The following is a 23,914-nucleotide window of genomic DNA, read 5'->3' as shown; positions in this document are numbered from 1 at the left end:
TTAATTTTCTTAATTATTGTTAGCTAAACTAGTATTAATTATGAATTAGTTAATTTTTTACAATCTCTTCAGCAACTGTGATAGAATACACAAAGCCCAACGGGTAAGCATTTTATATTGTTATACTACAACTACTTACTTAAATGTGGTCCAGTGGAGGTCGTGGAGTCGAAAAGGGAATTTCCCGCTTTTAATTTGTTTTTATGTATGGTTATTTTTATGACGCAGTCGCATTAGCATTTCACTGTGTGCTGATGTCGCATTGGCCGAAGTCCCCGATTTTCAAGCCAATGCCTATTATGGTGGTTTGTTGTTGGTTCGATGAAATTCTGTTAAATTTCTGTAGTTTTGTGTTAACTTGTGGATTAAATTCCTTTATTTACATGTGTATTTACATTAATTTTTACATTTGTTTTATGCCTTACCTCGGACTAAAATATATATATATATATATATATATATATATATATTTTTTTTTTTTTTTTTTTGTATATAAAAAATTGGGATAAATGTAAAAGTTATGCAAGATCAGATTAATGCCATTAATACTAGATTGAACATCAGTCTGTAATCTAGTTATTATATATCTAGTTATTATAGTATAATATGTACTATATAGATGCTGAATAGGTATATAAACATAACAGTATACAGTGGGCCATAAGGCCAAAATAACTTATAAAGACTGAGATAGTCCATGTATGTCTACAATGCCATACCTTGGAAATAAACATATAATTAGTAATAATATAATATAATATAATATAATATAATATAATATAATAATTATTATGTAGCTAATTATTGATATATAGATACATTGAATGGAACGTTTTCGAGGGGTAACCCCTTTCAATATATCTCACCAATAATTAACAGAGTTATCTGTTTCTGATTGCTATCTGCCTGTTTAATTAAGTCCAATTGTTAAACATAAAGGCCAATTTGGTTATAATTTAAATTTAGCAGCAAACAGGCAAGATAACAACAAGGAGATAATCACCTCCTTGTCTCTGCTAGTTGTTATCTTGCCTGTTTACTGCTAAATTAAAATTATAACCAAATTGACCTTTATGTTTATGCTTAACAATTGGACTTAGTTAAACCTACAGATAGCAATTAGAAACAGATAGCTCTGTTAATTATTGGTGGGATATATTGAAAGGGGTTAGCCCTTGAAAAAGTTCCTTTCAATGTATCTATATATCAATAATTAGCTACATAATCATTATTATATTATATTATATAATATAATAATATATATTTATATATTATTACTAATTATATGTTTATTTCCAGGGTATGGCATTGTAGACCTACACAGGCTATCATTGTCTTTATAAGTTATTTTGGCCTGCTGTATACTGTTATGTTTATATACATATTCAGCATCTGTATAGTACATATTATACTTTTACTATAATAACTATATATATATATAGAACTGGAGTGCAATTAGCATCCATGCTGAATGGTGGACTTGACATTATGATATTGGCATTAGCATTAGTTAAGGCATATGACAGAAGAATGCAAGCTTATACATTATCAGTCAAAAAAAAAAAATCCTTCCCCATCCAGCCACTCCAAACGTTTGTCTAGTTAAGCCTTAAATTTATTTAAGCTATCAACTACAACATCAGATTGAAGTTTGTTCCAGCAATCAACTACCTGCTGGCTAAAGGCAAACTTCCACACACTTATTCTCCAACTGTCTTTCCTCAATTTGAATCTATATCCCTTCAGATACATAATCTGAGCAAGCAGAAGAATCCCATTAGCATTGAGCTTGCTCAAACCTTTCAAGACCTTATATCCCTCAATCAGATTACCTCACAGATGCCTAGTCTCCAGATGCTGCAACTTGCAGAACTTAAGCCTTTCTTGGTAAGAACACCTCTTTGTTCCTCTCACCAATCTTGTTGCCCTTCTTTCTACTCGTTCTAGCAACTCTACATCCTTCCTAAAATGAGGCTTCCAGACCTGTGCACAGCATTCAAGGTGTGGCCTAACCATTGCATTATACAAAGGGCTAATCACCTCCTTGTCTCTGCTAGCAAAATTCCTATATATCATTGACAAGACTCTGTGACCTGCTCTGGCCACCCACCTGCACCCACCATATACAGTACTTTGCATTTCTCAATATTAAACTTCAGTTGCCAGTTCTCAGCCATCTGCGTAACTTTTCTAGTAGTAACCTTCTGTTGCAGTAGCATACTGTCTTTACTGTCATTAACAACCTTGCCAACCTTTGTATCATCTGCAAACTTGGACATTAAGCCTGATATACCTTCATCAATATCGTTGATAAATACACAAAACAACAATGGGCCCAGCACCGAATCCTGGGGGACTCCACTAATAATGTTAGTCCATGAAGAGCAGTGTCTATTTATTACCACTTTCTGTTGTCTCACACTCAACCATCCCTTTATCCATTGTAGCAACTTGCCCTTAATGCTATATCGCTCAAATTTGTACAGCAGTGTTCCATGTGCAACCATATCAAAAGCTTTCCTGAAATCCAAGTATATGATATCAAAATTATTTTTTGCATCCAGTTCCTCTGTGACCATATCGCAGTATCCAATCAAATTGGTCAGACAACAGCTCCCCTTAACAAACCCATGCTGTGTCAAACTATTACTGCAGTCTTGTCTAGATGATCCTGCAATGCATTTTTAACCAGTGACTCCAGTATTTTCCTAAGAACAGAAGTTAAACTAACAGGTCTGTAATTATTTGTGTTACCCTTTGAACCCCCTTTGTGAATTGGGGATACATTTGCACATCTCCGGTCCATGGGGACCTCCCTGAATCTAAGGCCGCTCTCATAATTACGGCTAAGGGTTTTCTTACTTCACCTTTATTATAATAGGATAGATCCCATCTCCCTAGTGCTTTTTTATGTTTAACTTCAACAATTTCTCCCCCATTTTGCTGTTTGTTATTATAAAATCATTTGGCTTCCTGTTAGAGTTTAGTAAACTTCGGTCCTCCGCTTCCTTACAGAATTCCTCATGTGTGAATGTGGATGCAAAATAGTCATTCAGTTTGTCAGCTATCTGAGCAGGATCATCAACAGTTGAACTATCAATATCAAGTGGACCAATCTGATTCATCCCCTTCCTTCTAGAATTTACATAAGCAAAGTCTTTGTTGTTTTTCTTTGCATCCTTTATAAGGATTTCTCGTAATCAGCTTTTGCTTGCCTAACCTCCTTTGTGACTTGATTACAGACTAGCTTATATCTACCAAAGGCGTTTGTGTCGCCTGATAATTTATATGCATCCATGGATTTTTCTTCTCTACCACGAGCCTCATTAGTTTATCTGACATCCATTTAGGTCAAAATCTTAAGTGTGTGTGTTGTTTGGTTTTTAGGAGCATTACAACTAAGACCATATTGCTCCTGGGATATGTGGTGGTCATTCCCTGACCTTTCCACATCCTCCATATTTGGTGGGCATGGGCTCGAACCCCGGTCTAATCAAGAAGCATGTGCTACACACTGCTACTCCCCACCTGGCTATGGAGGCGCCTCTAAATCTTGAACAGTATTTCTTAGTTGGTACGAAAGGCCTAGTATCTTCCAAGGTTAATTCCTTGAAAACTTCACATTTGGAATTCGTTGTTTTTAACATCATCACTTGATCTCACTGTAGTCACCTTTATGAAAGCAAAACCCTTCCCTTTACCCTTGATGGTAGTTACATCTTTACCCTTGATGATAGTTACATCTTTAAGTAAATCCCACATCAGCTGGTACATCTTTAAGCAAATCCCACATCAGCTGGTAGATCTTTAAGTAAATTCCACATCATCTCTCTTTAAATTTAAAAGAGATTATAAAGACATTATAATCTCACAACATCAAAAAGACTACTTCCAGCGAGATAGTGCAACAAGATATACACTTACACCTTCCAAATTGCAACTGCTGAAGTTTTCTAAGTGTCTGTAGATAATGTTGTTTCAAATATCTTGTGACCTCTCTAATCTGAATTCGTTTATTGACTATAGAATTATCTTAAGGATGATACTTTTAACAATAACATTGTTGATAGCATTCACAGCAAGACATTACCTTACAATTTTTTGTAGATGTTTCATTGAGTGAATGAGTGCCAACATTGGTAGCAGATATTTTAAACACCCACTGTGGCTTCTCTTTTGAAGACACATTTTAAAATACATTTTTCATTCTATACATCATATGCTATGAATAAAAGTTTGGGTTTCCCAAATTTTGGGTTGCCATGTATTTTGACAGAATAACTAAATAATAAATGTCCTTACTTTTGTTCCAGCATTGTCTGCTTCATATTCATTTCCTTGAAAAAGATTATCTTCCAGAATTACCCTTAATTTCTTCAACTTTGGCCTACATGGTCTTAATTCAAAATAAGAGTGATATACACCGGAGATCTGTGGGGAGAGTTAAAACATAAATATAACTTTGGAATAAAATAAGAAAAATTCAAACTAGAAATGAACACGTTTTATGAAATCTTACTAGTTTATCACAGTATATTATAACACTACGAAAAAATATCAACATGATCATATAAGGAAAAAAATTATATCAAGTGGTAGTAGTAATTTCTTTTGTCTACTTCCCTTTCGTGCCAATGTTTATTTTAAGAAGTGAATAATATGAATAAAGTTATTGGACACAAAAATGAATTTACAGAAAGAAGAGGCAATCTTCTCTTGATATTATTAAACCATTTATTTAACTTGTAAGTTACCACTGTGTGATCCACTTTGGTTCACATGACTAAAAATATTTCCTGCAATTTCCAATTTTGCATGTTCCACCTTCAGCAAATATTTCTAGTGTGAGGTGGCATGACCAACTTAACTCCCATATCATTCAATGACTGTTCACACAATTATCACATATGTTTATGGCTTGAAGCACTCTATATTCTTACATTGGACGACAATATTAATTGAAATAAAGTAATCCATTTTTTTTTTTTTTTTTTTGTTTTTTTTTTGTTGTTTAGGAGCATTAGCAACTAAGGCCATATTGCTCCGGGATGTGTGGTGGTCATTCCCTGACCTTTCCGCATCCTCTGTATTTGGTGGTGACGGGCTCGAACCCCGGTCTAATCAAGAAGCGTGTGCTATGCACTGCTGCTCCTTCCCACCTGGCTACGGAGGCGCCTAAAGTAATCCATAAACACCCCATTATGAAGACAGCCACTCCACATTACAATATAATGATTATTGGCATGCTCAATGCCAGTAATCATTACAGAAAGAATACATGAAAAGAATCAACCGAAAGATCAAGCTGGCTTTAGGACAGGATTCTCAACTATGGATCACCTTCACGTAATATCAAAGCTAATGGAGAAAGGAAATGAAAAAAAAAAACAAAAAAACACCATTATGCTTAGCATTTATGGATTATGAAAAGGCATTTATTATTATTATTATTAATAGCCATATGGTGCAAGGAAGCCTGAGGCTTATGCTGCACCAGGAAAAAAAAGAAGTTCCCGAGTTACCCTGAGAGAGAGAGAGAGAGAGAGAGAGAGAGAGAGAGAGAGAGAGAGAGAGAGAGAGTCAAAAGTAGAAGGGAATCACCACGAAAGAGAAGAATGATGATATCCAGTTCAGGACCCTGGGTGTGCCAAGCCCATACTCACCCGATGTGAGTCCCCGGAGTAATTTGACTCCATACAGCATAAGGCAAATGTTTCGGGCACTGGAAAGACAAGGCATAGACACCCCATGCGTTATAATTTTAAAAGAAAAGATACGAGACGATACCTCCTATATTAGACTAGACAAAGACAATAGCAAATTTAAAATTGAGAAAGGAGTTTGACAAGGAAACACAATATCTCTGAAGTTGTTTACTGCTACCCTTGAAGAAGCTTTCAGAAGACTGGACTTGGTTGCAGAAAGGAGTCAATGTGTATGGAAAGTACCTAAACCATTTATGACTTGCAGATGACAGTGTGATCATAAGCCACAATCACAATTAGAGGAAAATCATTATCAGTTATGCAGAGTTAGTAAGGATTTTGGACTAAAGATGAACAAGTATGCCACAGAAATGGATATAATCATTGAAAGAGCAATATTGGAAAAGGATGGATTCATATACTTATCTTGGACAAGCCATTAGCCGTAATAATGATAAATTGCTGGAATTCAAGAGAAGAATAAATTTCGGATGGATAGCATTCAGGAAATATAGACGCATACTGAGGAGCAATATCCCAATTCACCTGAAACATAAAACAATGAATGAACCAATGTATGAACCACCATGACTTATGGAAGTGAAATTTGGGCACTCACCAAAAGAATGGAAGAGAAGCTGAAAACTACACAGCGAAGAATGGAATGAATTATATTAGGAATCGAACTGTTGGAGAGCATTAGCATCAGTAGGCATATGATGCAAGAAATCAAGCTTAAAGGGCATCAGCCAAAAATAAAAACCCCTTCCCATTTCACACATCAATTCACTCCAAATGTTTGTCTAGTTCTGTCTTGAACTTATTTAAGTTGTTGACCTCCACTACAACAGATGGAAGTTTGTTCCAAATATCAACCACCAGTTGGCTAAAGGCAAATTTCCGCAAATCTAGTCCACAGTTGTATTTCCTCAATTGGAATTTATACCTGCTCAGGTTCTTAGTCTGAGAAAGCAGAAGTATCCCGTGCATTGAGTGTGCTCAAACCATTCAAGGCCTCATACATCTCAATTAGATCACCGAGCATGTGCCTAGTCTCCAGATGCCGCAACAGAACTTAAGCCTTTATTGGTAACAGCAACCCTTTCTTCCACTCACCAATCTCTTTGCCCTTCTCTGTACTTGTTCCAGCAGATCTACATCTTTCCTAAAATGAGGCCCCCAGACCTGTATGCAATACTCAAATGTGGCCTGACCATTGCCTTATACAAGGGAACAATCACCTCCTTACCCGTGCAGCAAAATTCCTGTATATCACTAAGACACCATGAGCTACTCTTGCAGCCTGTTTTCACTGCTCAGAAAACTTCATATGTGACTGCACAAATACCCCAAGGTCCTTTTCATTCTCCACTACTCTGAATGTAGTACCACCCATTTGGTATATTACTCTGGGGTTACTGCTACCCATATACAGTACTTTACATTTATCAATGTTAAAATTCAGTTGCCACCTCTCAGCCCAACTTTTTTCCAACTGTTACAGTAGTGTACTATCATTACTGTCATTAACAACCCTGACAACCTTCATATCATCTGCAAACTTGGACATTAAGCCTGATATACCCTCCTTAATATCATTGATAAATTCAGAAAACAACAATGGTCCCAACACCAAACCTTGGGGGACTCCACTAATAACATTAGTCCACAAAGAGCAGTGTCCACCGATTACCATTCTCTGTCTTCTAACACTCAACCATCCTTTTATTCATTGTAGCAACTTTCCTTTAATGTCATACTGCTCCAATTTATACAGTAGTCTTACACATGCAACAGTATCAAAATCTTTCCTAAAATCCAAGTATATGATAAAAAAAAAATTATTTTTTGCATCCAGTTCCTTTGTGACCACATCATAGTATCCAATCACACTGGTCAGACAAGACTTCCCCTTAATGAACCCATGCTGTGTCTGAACTATGACTGCAGCCTTGTCTAGATGATATTGCAGTACTTCTTTAACCAGTGCCTTCATTAATTTCATAATTAAGGCTAAGAGTTTGCTTACTTCCTTTGCTGCCTCCTTTAATATAATTGGATAGATCCCCCCCCCCAAGGTGCCTGTCTCATGTTTAACTTCAACAATTTCTCCTCCACTTTGCTCTCGGTTATTACAAAATCATTTTATCACCCTGTTAAGAGTTTAATATGCTTCTATCCTCCACTTCCCTACAGAATTCTCATGTGTGAATGTAGATGCAAAATACTTATTTGTCAGCTACCTGAGCAGAATCCTCAAAATCGAATCAATCGATATCAAGTGGACCAATCTGATTCATCTCCTGTTCTAGAATTTACATAAGTAAAGAATGCTTTGCTGTTTTTCTTTGCTTTCTTTGCCAAAGGTTTCTCGTAATCTACTTTTGCTTGCCTGACATCTTTTGTGACTTGATTACAGACTATCTTATATCTACTATAGGCCTGTGTCCTGATAATTTATATGCATCCCATGTATTTTTCTTCTCTGCCACGAGCATCATTAGTTCATCTGACATCCATTTGGGCCTAAACCTTGAGTGGTATTTCTTAGTTGGTATGAAAAGCCTAGTATCTTCCAAAATTAATTTCTTGAATGCTTCCCATTTACAGTTTATTGTGTTGATAACATCATCAGTTGATTTCACTGTGTAGAATTTAAAAAATCTCAGACCTCTGTATTCACCTTTATGAAAGCAAAAAAAATTCCCTTTACCCCTGATGGCAGTTATCTCTTTGAGTAAATCCCACTTCAGCACACTGTGATTACTGCCACCTAGTGATTCCTTTATCTGCAGATTCTTAATGCAGAAAGAATCACTGATAATAATCAGGTCAAGAGTATTACTCCCTCTGGTTGCCTCTCGAACCTGCTGTTGTAGAAAAGAATTATCCAATAAATCCAGAAAAGTCTTGCTAATGTGTAAGTGACCGACCACAAATTCCGGTCTATATCTGGGAATTTAAAATCCCCCATTATAAGGCTATCTGATTTACTGGTCCATTCTATTTCTCTGTACAGCTGTTCGTTGTACTCAATCAGAGTCATTAGGCATATAACACACTTCTACTCTCAACCTCGTTTTCCCAGTGCTTATGTCACACCAAACTGACTCAACACTGCACTGTCTGCCCATGTCAATTGGATGCACTTTCTTAGATTTTATGTTCCTTAACTAATAACATCACCCTCCTCCCCTGCTATCCTTTCTGTACACATTGTACTCCCCAAATTCTGCATTCGTTATCTCTGTGACACCATGTCTTGATATCCTAACAACATCAGCCTTTGATGTCATCACCAGCACCTTAAATTCAAGTTTATTTACTATACTCCTAGCATTGGTGTACATGCAAGTATACGAGATCTGTCCAGAAAGTATCCAGCCATGTAATATATAAAAAAAGTAACTTATCTATGACAATGGTGCCTTAGTCTCCCTTCAAAGTACTCCCCTTGGGACCTTACACACTTATCCCTGTGTTGTTTCCACTTTTCAAAACAATCTGCAAAGTTCTTTTTTGGGATCGCCATCAGCTGCCTTGTCACGTTCTCCTTAATCTCATCCATGGGCTGAAATCTTCCCCCCTTTCAATGACGATTTTTAGCTTTGGGAAAAGCCAAAAGTTGCAGGGAGCCAAATCTGACCTGTAGGGAGGCTGACAGAGCTGGATGATGCGAGGTTTTGCCAAAAAAAAGTCTGCATGAGATTTGAAGAATGGGCTGGCGTATTGTTGTGATGAAGATGCCAGTCCACAGCTGCGGTCATTTTCTTCTTACTGCACCCCTAAGCCAGCAAAGGACTTCGATGTAGTACTCCTTAGTTATTGTCTGGCCTGGAGAAGCACATTCGTGGTGGACAATACCATCATGATAAAATAGAAAACGCCAACATGGCCTTGACATTGCTACGACTTTGCTGTGCCTTCTTCGGACATGGAGAATCAGGCGACTTCCATTGGAAAGACTGGGCTTTTGTTTCAGGATCATATCCATAGACCCATGACTCATCTCTGGTTATGACCTTTTTGAGGAAATCTGGGTCATTGTTAGCGGTTTCAAGCAAGTCCTGTGCAAGTCCTTTCAAGCAAGTCCTGTGCAGCACGAAATTCTTTCTGACCTTGTGACAGGAGCAGTGGAACAAATTTTGCGACCATACATTTCATGCCAAGATCCTCCGTCCAAATGTCTGAAACAATATTCCATAGAATCCCCACATCTTCTTCTCTCTCACTGTCAATCGTAGATTTTTGTTGATTGCAGCCCACGTGCATTCAACATTTTCAGGTGTTCTGCTTGTTGAAGGCCTTCCAGAACATTGATAGCTTTCAACAGATTTCTGCCATTCTTTGATACATGAGTACCACATTTTATCTGGGTTTCACTCATTGATATCATCCCTGAAAACCGCCTTAATCATTTGAATAGTTTCCGCGGACGAATGTCTAAGTTTGACGCAAAACTTGATGCAGATTCGCTGATCTACTCGCTCAGTCATTGTGAATGCGCCGGTCACACAGAACACAAGCTCACTCAACAGCATCTCACTGCTGAATGACTAGCCCCACGAGAGAGAGAGAGTGACTGTTCATTCATGCATGCACAGTCAGGTCTCCTCTGACAAGCTGCCAAGTTACATCAAGGCCATGCAACCGGTTCTCAAAATATTCAAAATGGCTGGATACTTTCCAGACAGATCTCATACATACCTGTTCTTACTCTTAGTTACCTTAACACAACCCATGTATTTACTTGGGAGAGCCCTTGTTCCATGATGACTCCCAGCAGTCCTTGGAATCCTCAGTACCTCACTTTCCAGGCTGCTGCTCATTCTAATAAAAGCAGTGCAAGAATCACTTTCACCTCGGCCTGTGGCTACTGTTAATGTATTAGTCTATGAATCCCCAAGCTAGCAATTTTCTGACCCACCTAACGCTGCCTCGATAGCAATCACAAATATTCTTGCACCCTTTCAATTTAAATATATCCCATCCACGTAGAAACAATCTCTCCTGTTAACAAGCACAGACCACACTGAGAAAATTCTGCTGCATGAGCCTTGAACAATATCTCCAGGATGAAACTGATTGACAAGGCTCTTGTCATACACTTTCTCCTATCATGTCTAGGCAAAATTGCAAACACTTTCAAATTTAACTCTTAACTTGTGACTTTTTTTTCAACATTGAACTGTACTTATTAAATAAGTCCATAGATCCCCTATGCTTATTGCCAACAAATCATCCTTTGTGCCCTTAAAATATGATATCTGCTCTATAACATTATCAACTTTTGTCCTGGCATACATACCCTGGTCCTATTCCAACTATGCTTTTTGCACAATATATTTCCCATCTTCAGAGTCACCAATAATAACTAATTCCTGAGGGACCAGCCCATTCTACCCTGAAGGTTGCTGCTGTGTTGCCTGATGCACAAGAGTGAGCTCTGGCATTAAGTTCGGCAGCTGAGAGTTTGGTGGACCCCCATTTCAAAGAGATATACCCTATCAAGTTACGCTATACCATAACGATCACAATGTTAAATTAGTTATATCCTTAGCTAAATACAAAAGATATTTGCCAAGAAAAAGTGATTAAAACCTTCAAAATTCTTATTTATTATGATTAAAACCCTACTATCCTTCTGTACTACTGGTTACTTCAATATTCCTGCCAAAACACCGATAGATAGCAGCATGAGTAGTGAGTTGTAACTTACAAAATCATTAGCTAAATTTATAAAATAAGCTAATGAACGCTACTTAGCCTATTTCATCTATTTGTAAAACACAAATTAATACATTAACTAATCAAAAATACGATGAAATTTCTAAGAAAACTTGTCCATTTGCAGAAGCTTCAGAAGTCCACGTCCACCACAATAAGAAGAGAAACACAAGTAAAGGAATTCTTATCAAAACTAAAGAACTGAAATGGACTTGGGCAGGACACATAGCTCAAAAACATGATGAGAGATGGACTAAGAAAATAACAGAATGGTACCCAAGAAGGGCTAAAAGAAACTGGAAGACAACAACGGAGATGGACTGATGGGATTCAGCAGTTCATGGGTAGTAAATGGATGGCCATTGCACAAAACAGAAGAAACTGGAAAGAAAGTTGCTGGAGAGGCCTTCATCCTGCAGTGGATTGAAAATGGCTGATAATGACTGGCATTCTCAATATGAACCTTTTAATACACACAGTTTTAACTTCCAAAGTATAGTAGAACTACTACAAAATGAATTTCAAATAGCCAGATTATCTTATCCTAAATCTAATGATGTTTTGGAATCTCTCTCTGGATTCTGTTATCATGTCAAAACAAATGACTACAATCTCTGTATGATGCCAAATTAATAATCCACAAAACTAATACTATTACTAACTTAGTTTCAGTATTAGTTTTGTGACTGCACAGAGTAAAAAAAATTTTAGTCATGTTCAGATTCTGAATTGATGACAGCACCCAAGGAGATTTTGAATGTTACTGGATTTTGAGCAATATTATCTGGCTATGTGGAACTTATTTCATAGTAACTGTACTATGCTTAGGAACCAACTATAATTCCATATATTTATGACATTAAATTAAGCATTATCACTCTTTAAAGGATAACTTGTATACCAGGAATACGATATACAAAATTATGCTACAGATCTAGTCTTTCATACAAAATTATGCTACAGATCTAGACTTGATTCTTTCTTTTTCTTTTCCTCCTCATCAACACGGGAAACTCTGGACAGGTATTTGATGGAAGCAGGTCATTAACATTAAGATGTACTTTTCTTGTATTTTCACTGATGTGAAAAAAAATTTCAGGCAAATTTGCTGCTCCATAAAATCATTCAATTTACAATGGACAAAACATGCAAAGCACCTGTTCAACTGAGCTAATTCAAACTGGGTGATTTGTGTATTACTATATCTAGTTAAGTCACCGGACATGTTATGACAAGTTGAAACAATGCTACAAGTTAAAGATACAAATTATTTTTTACTGCCTCTCATACAGGAGAAAAACAGTGGGTGAAAGAGGTGATTCCATGAGGAAAGTGGTTAATGGAAAACTGCAAAAACAAAATAACACCACAAGATGGAAGATTTTATGTCAAACATATTTAAAAAAGTTAGAAATAACCAGGACATCTTTTTGTGTTCTGCTATCCTTTTCCATGGAATTTGCCACAAGATGAGTAACATATTGCCTTGTGGATTAACTCGAAACTTGAGAGAATCTGCAAGGCTCCGGGGGGGAATTTTTTTTTTTTTATCAGCATGACCCGCATTTATAGGTATAAGGAATCTATTTTGTAGAGATGGTATTCATTTGAACAAAGGTAGTGCAAAGATTTTTGCCAGTATCATTGAGAATACCCTAAGACAGAGGTTCCCAAATTTTCTCAGTTCAGTGCCCTTAGTGTCCCGATAATTTTTTTCATGGCACATATAGGCCAAAAGAAATACCTAACACAGTGGTTCTTGACATTTTAATATATACCTATATAATAATTTTATTCTTTATATAGAGGTACTAAATAAAGATCAATTATAGATCACTACAAAATTAAAAAGATATACGGTACAATGGATACCGTAAACCTTTTTATAATGAAAAAAATATACAAATTTTTAAAAAAATAATAATAATAACTTATTTATTTTAAGTAATTTAAACCCAAATTAAAGGCACCACGAGAATGTTGTTGTGGCACCCCGGTTGAAAACCACCGGCCTAAAGGTTCAAGGAAACTGCTCATTAGGGGTAGAAGGGTAATTTAGATCCACATTTATGTGATGATATGGGTCAAAGTAATGCCTGCACTCACCTCATGAATTCTTGTTTGTTGCCACAACAGCCGGTATTGATAAGATGTTCTGAGGGTAGCAATGTTTCAAATGAGGGGAAAGATAAAGCTTGGGATACAAACCTAAATAACTTCAAGGGGTGTGTGTCAGGATAGTAAACTATAGAAGATTACTTGGTCTCAACTGTGTCTATACTAATGTCATAGGTATTTTCAATAAAATGACTGAATTTGAACTTCCGGTTAGGACAACTAATGCTGATATAATAGGGCTAACTGAAATGTGGTGTCACCCGGAAATTGGTGATTACAAGTTCCACTATGGTATGCATAACATATTTAGGAAAGATAGAAGGAGTGGAGGTGTCATGTTCCTTATCAAAAGCAGCCTGAGTGCGAAAAGAGCTTTTGCTGAGTCTGAAGTTATGTCTGCTAGCAAAAAATCTGTGTGGTGTGAGTTAGTTGGAAGCAAAGGAACAATGAGTGTGGGAATAATCTACAGACCAGAAGATTGTGATAAATATTGATGAGAGTCTTTACATGCATATGGAATGGGCAAGCAGGAGTGAATGTCTTATTATGGGTGACTTTAATCTGCCCCAGACTGATTAGAATAAGTGGGAGGGAAAATCATGATGTTAAAAAAAAAAAAAAAAAAAAAGTACTAGGAGTGAGAATATTCTTGAACTCATCATTGCTAACAAATCAGATGACATCACAGGGCTTAATCAAAGACATGAAAGCACATATACATTTAAGAAAATATAGCAGGAAGATGCCGAAATGGATGACTGCAAAGCTGGCTGGTCAACCAGAGCAGAAGAACATAGTATGGAACAGTTACAGAGCGATGAAAAGTACTGAGGCCTACAACAGGTGGCTAAGAGAGCAAAGAATGGGGAGAAGGAATTTTTCATGTATGCAAATATAACAAAGGAGAAGAAAAATAATCAGATCGGTCCCTTTTGCACCGGATGTGGGAAAGTCTTAGATAACCCAGCTGATGTTGTGGATGAATTGAATAGGTACTTTGCATCGGCCTTTACCAACGAAAGACCCTTCATATGCTGAGAAGAGGATGTGCAAGTGTGGCTGAGCCATATGAAATTAGTGATGTCGTAATTACAGATGATTCTTTATTAGAAAAGCTTTTGAGCATAAAGGCAAGTAAGGCTCCCAGAGTTGATGGTATATACCCTGTAGTTTTGAGGAAGAGTGCGAGCGGGTGTATTGAACCATTGAGGTTAATTATGAGAGCATCTTTGGCCTCGGGGAGATTCCTTTAGATTGGAGAAGTGCCAAAGCATCACCAATACATAAAAGTAGTTCTAAAGGCAAAGATGGTAACTACACACAGGTTAGTCTGACTTCAATGGTAGGAAAAATCTTAGAGGCAGTGATTAAGAGTGCAATCCAGACATTTAGATAGCTATGGCATTCTTAAGGACACATAACAGGGCTTTGTTAAAGGAAAATGATATTTAGCTAACTTAGTGGGCTAATTTGACACAGTTACTCATGAGTTGGATTTAGGGAACAATTTTGACATAGTTTATTTGGATTTTAGCAAGGCATTTGACTGTCCCTCATGAGAAGTTACTGCATAAGCTTGAATAGACTGGATTACTGGTAAGATTCTAAGATTGATTGCTGGGTGGCTGAAATTTGTTAATCACAATCACAATCCATTAATCACAAATGGTTGCGATTAATGGATATTCTTCAGACTGGTGTACCGTCAGGAGTGTGGTACCTCAAGGATCGGTTCTTGGACCATTGTTGTTTCTCATTTTCATAAATGACATCAACGAAGGGATAGAAGCCTGATTTTAAACTTTGCAGATGATGTAATCATTGGCAGCGCTGTTAATGATTAGTGCCAAGCAGTGCAACTTTATGATGACTTGAACAGACTTCAAAGACAGTCAGAGAAGTGGTAGCTATGTTTTAATACTAAATGCAAAGGCTTAAATTGGGGAATAGCAAACCCCAAATAAATTATACACTTGGTGGGGCTGAATTAAAAACAACATTGGAGGAGAAAAGGTTTCTAGGAGTTATGATACTATGGGCAGATATGAAGTTTTGTGAACAGTGCAAACAAGCAGCCAGGAAAGCCCATGGTGTCCTATTGATGATTTATCGAATGTTATCCTATAAAGATAGGGAGGTCATAATCCCACTGTATAAGGCAATTGTAAGACTACATTTGGAATAGTGGGCTCAAGCATGGAGACCTCATTTGAAAAAAGACATTGAGCTTCTTGAAAGGGTCCAAAGACAAGCAACTCGAATGGTCAGATCCAGAAGGACAATCATATGAGGAAAGACTCAGATTATGTGGGCTACGGAGCTTGGGCAACCAGGCAGCTGAGAGGTGACATGACTAGGGTTTATAAGGCTCTGAAAGGGATTAGTAAAACGAACGAAGGTGGAATTCTCACTGTTATAAAGAATTCCAGAACCAGGGGTTATAAATTCAAATTAAATGGGTTGGGGTTTAGATTAGATTGTAGGAAGTTTTCTCTTAGCCAGCGAGTCATTGATTGTTAGAACAAATTGCCCTCGCAAGTAGTTCGAAGCTGACAGCTTGAATAAATTTAAAGGTCAACTGGATAGTTACCTGTGTGAAGAAGGAAGCATATAATCTGTATTTTCTTATCTACTTGGGTTTTTTTTTGCCAGTGCAGCAAAAGTCTGCGACTTCATTGCACTATTTGGCGAATACTATTACTATATTTAAGATATCACTAAAGGAATTCATATTAGTAATTAATAACCAATGGAAAGTTTCAGTATAGTCAAAGAGTTGGCAGTTGGATTTCTCAATTACTTTGAAAAGATGGAGTTATCACTAAATTTCTATGCAGAAAGAACACTAGTGGAATAAGAGCATCAAAAGGTGGCAAAAAACAGGCATTAATTCTGGAACATGCTTTTAGGAACAAATACAGACACACAATCAAGGCTTGGAGCCTTATTGGAATCAAGACATCAAGATTGTTCAACATATTTCTAATGCTTTTCTATTGGAAAAACAAAGGAGGCATTGAATAGGATGTAAGAATTAGAGAATGTCGGAGTAATTAGCTTTATTTTTAGATGGGATGCAATAGAATCATTAAGATGTAACAGAATTTGCAGCCGGTAGCTTTGGCAAGAGCCCAGAATGCTCAACTTCTAGATGGATAAGTTTTCTACTCTCAATCTTTTCAAAATTTATTAACAGCTTCTTTACAACTTTTGTGTGCTTTAGTCTAGGCAGAAAATAAAGCTGGAGATTTGGACAGAGGCCAATTACAATATGCTATATTCTTAACATGAGCATTCATTGGAAAACCACAATTGAAAGTTTACTGTGGAATGAGAAATAAAGGAATTCATCCATACAAGAATAATTTCATTGACATGATCTGAGAAAAAATATTTGGATCGGAAGATTTAAAACTGTAGTCCAAATAAGAAAAAGAGAAATATAAATCACAGTTTATCCCATTTTACATTATTTTATAATATAAGCTGAGAATGCCTATGAGACAAAAGATCCATTGAAGAAAGCCATCAACCTGGTAATGATCTTCTCTGATGGGTTGTTGGTGATGGAATGATAGTCAAGCATGTAGTTAGGATTGTCTTGTTTTTAAGTAGGTAAATGGACAAGATGGTTCTACAATAAAAGGCAGCTAGAGTTGTGAACATTAAAATCACTGAGGAAAATTCCTTTATTATTAGAAGACTAGAGAAAGAGAAGTTCAGAGTGATATGTGGAGTTGGGAGGATGACGGATGACAAAAAGAACAAAAGAATTTTAGAATGTAGTAAAGATATTTTAAGCTAAAATATATAAAACAGAAGAGATTCAAGATTAGGAAGTCTCTGAGAAGGAATATCAGAGCTGATATATGTAGCACCTTTATAGTAAAAGGAATCACAGACTGAATAATTGGACAAATAAGATAAGTAGTGGCTGAGGGTTGGCAAATTGCAGATAGAAATGAATATTGTTGAGATGAAAATCAAGAATATATTTGTGAAATTAATCAGGATGGTTTTGAAAATGAAAAACAGCTACTCAAAATGCTACCATTACTACTCTCTGATATAGCTTCTCCTTCTCCATTCAAGATTATCTGCTTTCCTTGAAAGGCATCAACTGGATATTCAAATCTGCAGGATGTAATTAATACTCTATGTGAATTGGTGTTGATTATACAAACCTGATTTTAGTGACAATCAGAAATGTGACATCGATGTTGGCAGTATATCTCAGAGACTTCTGCAAATCTAGTGCTAAGAATGCATACCTATACATAAATATGCCAAATTACAAGACTTGTAAACAGAACTTTTCTTTCTTCACTTGCATAGTATTATATTATGAGTATTAAACACATACAAGTAAATATATTAATTTTGTTAAATATACAGGTTTCGATTCTGTACAATGTATTCAATACCATAAAAAAATAATTTGAATTAATAAAGATTTATGGACTTACTCCATTAACGTTTCTTAGTTTTTCAAATGATAAAGGAAACCATACATTTTTGTATATCTACACAGTGCAGCAATTGGAAAAAGAGACTATTGTTAGAAAAAAATAATGATCCCAAGTATGAGTAAACTGACCTTGGTTTATTCAAAGTAACTTCCTCCTGTGTCCACACACTGCATGCAATGGTCACAAAGAGACTGGATGAAGTGTGGTTCCTCCCACAGACTCTCCAGGGTTTTTTATCCAGCAAACACCAAACTGACCACAGAATACACACAAATTATATATGGTGCAATATCGCCTAAGTTGCTGACATGCCTAAACACCACAAAAAAAAAAAAAAAAAAAAAATTTCCTGAGTACAGTCAGACTTTTACTGCAGTAGTTTCCAAAGTGATTTTTTTTTTACTTCTCATACAGAAATTACATGCAAGAATCTGTCAGGTGGCCATCCACTGTCTTTGCAATTATTTGGCTTTTTTTTTTCTTTTGCTTGAAGAATGGCATGGTACTGGACAAGCACCAACACTGTTTAGTTTCAGGTTACTTGTTTTCCTTCTCTCACTAGTTCAATAAACATCTTCAGTTTTACCCTAGTTGTTCGTGAAAGATTTAATCATTGTTTTCCCATAGTAAAAATGATAACACAAAACCCATTCTCTCAAAACAAGCTGACGAGGCACTTGCTTAACTGTCTGCAGTCATGTCTTTGTCATATCTGAAATAATTATTTTTCTGCTAGATCAGTAATAGTTGCCAATCACGATCACTTAACACAGATTTTCTGTCACAATTTTCTCAATATTTTGTTATTTTCAACTACACAATTCCTTAAAAACCCTTATAACTATTTTTTCGGAAACACCAACAAATTTAACTACTTCTCTAACAGGATATTCTTTTAATGGCTAAACACTAGCACTCCTTTTTTGCCATTCACTAACATCCTTTATTCCACAAAAAATAATAGTCACTGGTTAAAGAAGTAATGCAGGGCAACCTAGATAGGAATGCAGTCTTATGGCAGTAATAGCATGGATTTGTTAAGGAGCAATCTTTTTTACTGTGATACAGTAAAAAAGGAACTGGATGCAAAAAATAATTTTGACAGCATATTTTGACTTATATTTCAGAAAATCTTTTGGCACTGTTCCACGTAACAGATTGTTATACAATTCCAACTGTGGCATTAGGAGCAAGGTACTGCTATTGTTAAAGGGACAGCTGAGTGATAGAAGTTAGTTATCAATGGCCTTTTCTTGGATTAATTTCCAGGTGGAGTCCACCAGGATTCAGTGCTGGGTCCATGATTGTTTTCAGTATTTATTAATGATATTGATGAAGGTATATCAAGCTTAATGTCCAAGTTTGTAGCTGATACAAATAATTCAAGGAAGAACTAAACAAATTATTAGAAGATGTTGGACAGATGATGTTGGAAGGTTTTTTTTTGCTGTTGTGTAAGCTTGCTTTCTTGCATTGTTTTCCTATTAATACTCTTTTCTACATCTCATCTTTTATGATGAAAACCCTTACTTCTTCAGTCACAGCTATACCTGTACATAGAGAAAACAGGTTAACCTTATAGCCTTATTTCAGCACTGTAAACAAAAATAGCGTAGAAGTTCGTTATGTTCAATCTGTTATATGCCCTAAATACTACAAGCAACTCCTTTTTGTATGGTGTATACAAGTCACCATGAATAAAATTTCTCTCAGCATTCAAAACACTCATTCTAAGCGCTTTGCATAAATCAACCAATTGCATCAATCATTCAGGTAAGAACAAATTAGTATTAACTTCTAACTACATAGTAATTAAATTGTTGAAAATCTTTTTAATATCATCATCATCAGCCATTTTCAATCCACTGCAGTATTAAGGCCTCTCCAGCAACTTTCCAGTTCCTTCTGTTTTGTGCAATGGCCATCCATTTACTACCCACAAACCCATGAATTTCATCTGTCCATCTCCATTGTTGTCTTCAGGTTTTCTTCTAGTTCCTCTTGGATACCATTCTGTTATTTTCTTAGTCCATCTGTCATCATGTCTTCGAGCTATGTGTCCTGCCCATGACCATTTTAGTTCTTTAGTTTTGATAAGAATGTCCTTTACTTGAGTTTGCTGCCTAATCCATGTGTTTCTCTTCTTATCTAACAGTCTGACTCTCAATATAATTCGTTCCATCCTTTGTTGTGTAGTCCTCAGCTTCTCTTTCATTCTTTTGGTGAGTGCCCAAAAGTTTCACTTCCATAAGGGGCTCACATCTGGTGAGTATGGGCTTGGCACACCCAGGGTCCTGAGCTGGATATCATCATTCTTCTCTTTCTTGGTGATTCCCTTCTGTCTGTCTCTCTCTCTCTCTCAGGGTAACTCGGGAAATTTTTTTTTTTTTTTGGCTGGTGCAGCATAAGCCTCAGGCTTCCTTGCACCATATAGCTAATAATAATAATAATAAGTCATGGTGGGGAGTATACATTGGTTCATTATTTTACGTTTCAGACAAATTGGGATATTGCTCCTCAGTATGTGACTATATTTCCTGAATGCTATCCATCCAAAATTTATTCTTCTCTTGACTTCCAGCCATTTATCATTATTACAGCTAATAACTTGTCCCAGATAAGTATATGACTCCACCTTTTCAATTACAGCTCCTTCAATATTATATCCCTTTCTGTGGCATACTTGTTCATCAAGTATGCCCCACTTGTTTTAGCCAGATTCATCTTTAGTCCAAAATCCTTACTAACTCTGCATAACTGATTAAGATTTTCCTCTAATTCTTTGGGATCATGGCTTATGACCACAATGTCATCTGCAAATCGTAAATAGTTTAGGTACTCTCCATTCACATTGACTCCTTTCTGCGACCAGTCTAAACTTCTGAAAGCTTCCTCAAGGGCAGCAGTAAACAACTTCAGAGATATTGTGTGTCTCCTTGTCGAACTCCTTTCTCAATTTTAAATTTACTACTGTCTTTGTCTAGTCTAATAAAGGAGGTAGCATTCTCATATATTTTCTTCAAAATCATAATATATGGGGTATCTATGCCTTGTCTGTCTAGTGCCTGAAACATTGCCTTATGCTGTAGAGAGTCAAATGCCTTTTCATAATCCACAAATGCCAGGTACAATGGTGTTTTATATTCATTTGCTTTCTCCATTAGCTGTGATATTATGTGAAAGTGATCCATAGTTGAGAATCTTGTCCTAAAGCCGGCTTGTTCTTTCGTTTGATTCTCATCAAGTATTCTTTCTAATCTGCTAGTAATGACCCTTGTGAACAACTTGTAGATGTGGGATAACAAGCTAATTGGTCTATAATTTCCAATCTCTGACTTATCTCCTTTCTTATGCAGCAAAATTATGATTGCATTATTCCACTCCTTAGGCATCACACCTTTCTAATGCATTTTGTGAAGTGTCTTGTCAGTTTTTGTCTCTTCCTCCCAATTTTAACAACTCTACAGTAATTTCATCTCCCCCCCCGGGGCTTTCTGATTCTTCAATGCATGTTCTACCTCATCAGGAATGCATGTTCTACCTCATTGTAGGTGTTACTAATTTGCGATCCATCTTCCTCACTGCTGGCATCATTCCCTCGCTCCTTGTATAATTCTCTATAGTAGTCATCTGCTATTTGAATTATGCCTTCTCTGCTATTTATAAGTACACCACCGCTATTCTTCAGTTGCAGTATCATTTGTCTTTCTGTATTACTGCTCATGGCTGCTGATTTAAATTCTTTGTTTTCCTTTAATGCTTGTTTTACTTTTCTTGTGTTAAATTTTCTTATGTCCTCCTGAGTCTCTTTCTAATGGCTTTGCATAACTCAGTATACTCAATTTTCTTCTTGTCAGTGTTTTTCTTGCTCTTCATTTGTTGTCTTCAGTTCATCATAAGTGTTTATTGACTAATTTTTTCTTCTTTGGAAATCTTTTTACCTATAGGTTTCATGGGCTTTATCACTTTCAGAAAGTTGTAATATTCCTTGTCGATATCTTGGTCCTGAGCAGTCTGCAGAAGCTCACACTTGTTCTTAAATTCCAGTACATACTGCTTTTTCTCCTCTTCTGTTATCTCAAAGACCTTTGTATTATTTACTCGAGTCAGTTTTTTTTCTTTCTTACATCTATATCAAGTGTGCATCTTACCATTCTGTGATCACTTCCAACATTTACCTTGTTCAGGACAGTAACATCATTCACGATATATCATCTATTAGTGAGGATGAAGTCGATTTCATTAGTTTTTAATCCATTTCGGCTCTTCCATGTCCACTTTCTGTCACCATTTTCTTGAAAAAAACGTTCATTACTGACATTCCTCGAGATTCTGCAAATTCCACTAGTCTTTAACCTCTTTCATTTCTTTCACTAATTCCAAAATTTCCTATAGTTCCCCTTTCTGCGCTGTTTTGTCTCTTTCCAACCTTAGCATTGAAGTCCCTCATAATGATACTGTAGTGATTTTTCTGTTCTTCTAGAAGACTCTCAATTTCGGTGTACATTTCTTCAACCTCTTCATCATCATGGCTCTATGTTGGTGCATAATCATTATAACGTTTAGGTTATACCTCTTAGAAATCCTGAGTAGTAGTCTTGACACCCTTGGTGATGTACATCTGAATTACAAAATGTTGTTTTTTTATATCTTTATGGACCAAAAAGCCAACTCCACCTTCGCTCCTTTCACTGTTTCCACTGTTTACAGCAATGGAAACAGTGCTTTTTAATATACTTACCTCAAATTACTGCTTTAGTTTGTATGGATATTAATGTGAAGATGATTTTAAATTAAGATTAAAATTATAAAATTCGCTATGATACACACATTAATTTCCAGGTTCATTATAAATGTACATATGAATACATGCATTACCAATAGTAAAAGAATTAATGGTATGGGGTGAACATAAAAAGGAGCAAACTTGTCATTAGGAATGTTAATCCTTTCATTGAAAATGACATTATCATTATCAGTGAAAGGATTAACATGTAGGCAATGTTTTTCAGATCAGGTCAGTGAAATTATTTTTTGTAGGGATGAAATCCTTTATTTCACCTTGGAAATAAAGGATTGCCAAAAAAAAAAATAATATAAACCTTGGATTTTGAATAATAAATTTCCTAATGCTGTTCAAGATTAACAAGTACAGGTCAATGTTGAAAAAAAGCTGTGAGTTAGGGTTCAATTTGAAAGTGTCTGCAATTCTGCCCAGACATGATAGGAGGGAGTATATAAGAGCCTTGTCAATCAATTCAGCCCTAGAGAGATTGTGCAAGGCTCGAGGGACAGAATTTTTCTCAGCCTGGTCTCTGCTTGTTAACAGGAGAGACTGCTTCTACAGTGATGGGATACACTTAAATAGAAAGGGTATTAAAATTGTGTAGTCAGATATTAAGTTTTCTGAGCAGTGCAGACGGTCTTCAAGAGTAGCTCATGGTGTCTTGTCAATGATAAACAGGAATTTTTCTAACAGGGATAAGGAGGTGATTATCCCCTTGTATAAGGCAATAGTCAGGCCACACCTTGAGTACTGTATACAAGTCTAGAGGCCTCATTTTAAGAAGGATGTACAGCTGCTGGAACGAGTACAGAGAAGGCAACAAGATTATTTTATGGAACAAAGGTTGCTCTTATGAAGAAAGGCTTAAGTTTTGCAAATTACAGTGTCTGGAGACTAGGCACCTGTGAGGTGATCTGATTGAGGTGTATAAAGCCCTGAATGGTTTGAGCATGCTCAATGCTGATAGAATTCATTCTGTTGCTCAGCATAATCGCCTGAGAGGGTATAAATTTAAATTGAGGAAAGACAGTTGTAGGTTAGATGTACGGAAGTATGCCTTTAGCCAGTGAGTGGTTGATTGCTGGAACAAAATTCCATCTGTGGTTGCA

General features: G+C 36.4%; 1 protein-coding gene across 1 annotated transcript in view; it reads right to left on the bottom strand.

Annotated features, from left to right (window-relative positions):
- The window catches only part of LOC150085555 (sister chromatid cohesion protein DCC1), a 300,470-nt gene that overhangs the window by 170,781 nt on the left and 105,775 nt on the right, over positions 1–23,914 (bottom strand). Inside the window, exon 4 of the mRNA XM_090373339.1 lies at positions 4,303–4,431. Coding sequence (XP_090229465.1) covers positions 4,303–4,431 — 129 coding nt within the window. The remainder of the gene's footprint in view (positions 1–4,302; positions 4,432–23,914) is intronic.

This window comes from Mastigoproctus giganteus, chromosome 5, assembly GCF_048544385.1.
Source record: "Mastigoproctus giganteus isolate SK-2022 chromosome 5, ASM4854438v1, whole genome shotgun sequence".
Classification (NCBI taxonomy): domain Eukaryota; kingdom Metazoa; phylum Arthropoda; class Arachnida; order Uropygi; family Thelyphonidae; genus Mastigoproctus; species Mastigoproctus giganteus.
This window is presented reverse-complemented; position numbering and strand designations above follow the sequence as displayed.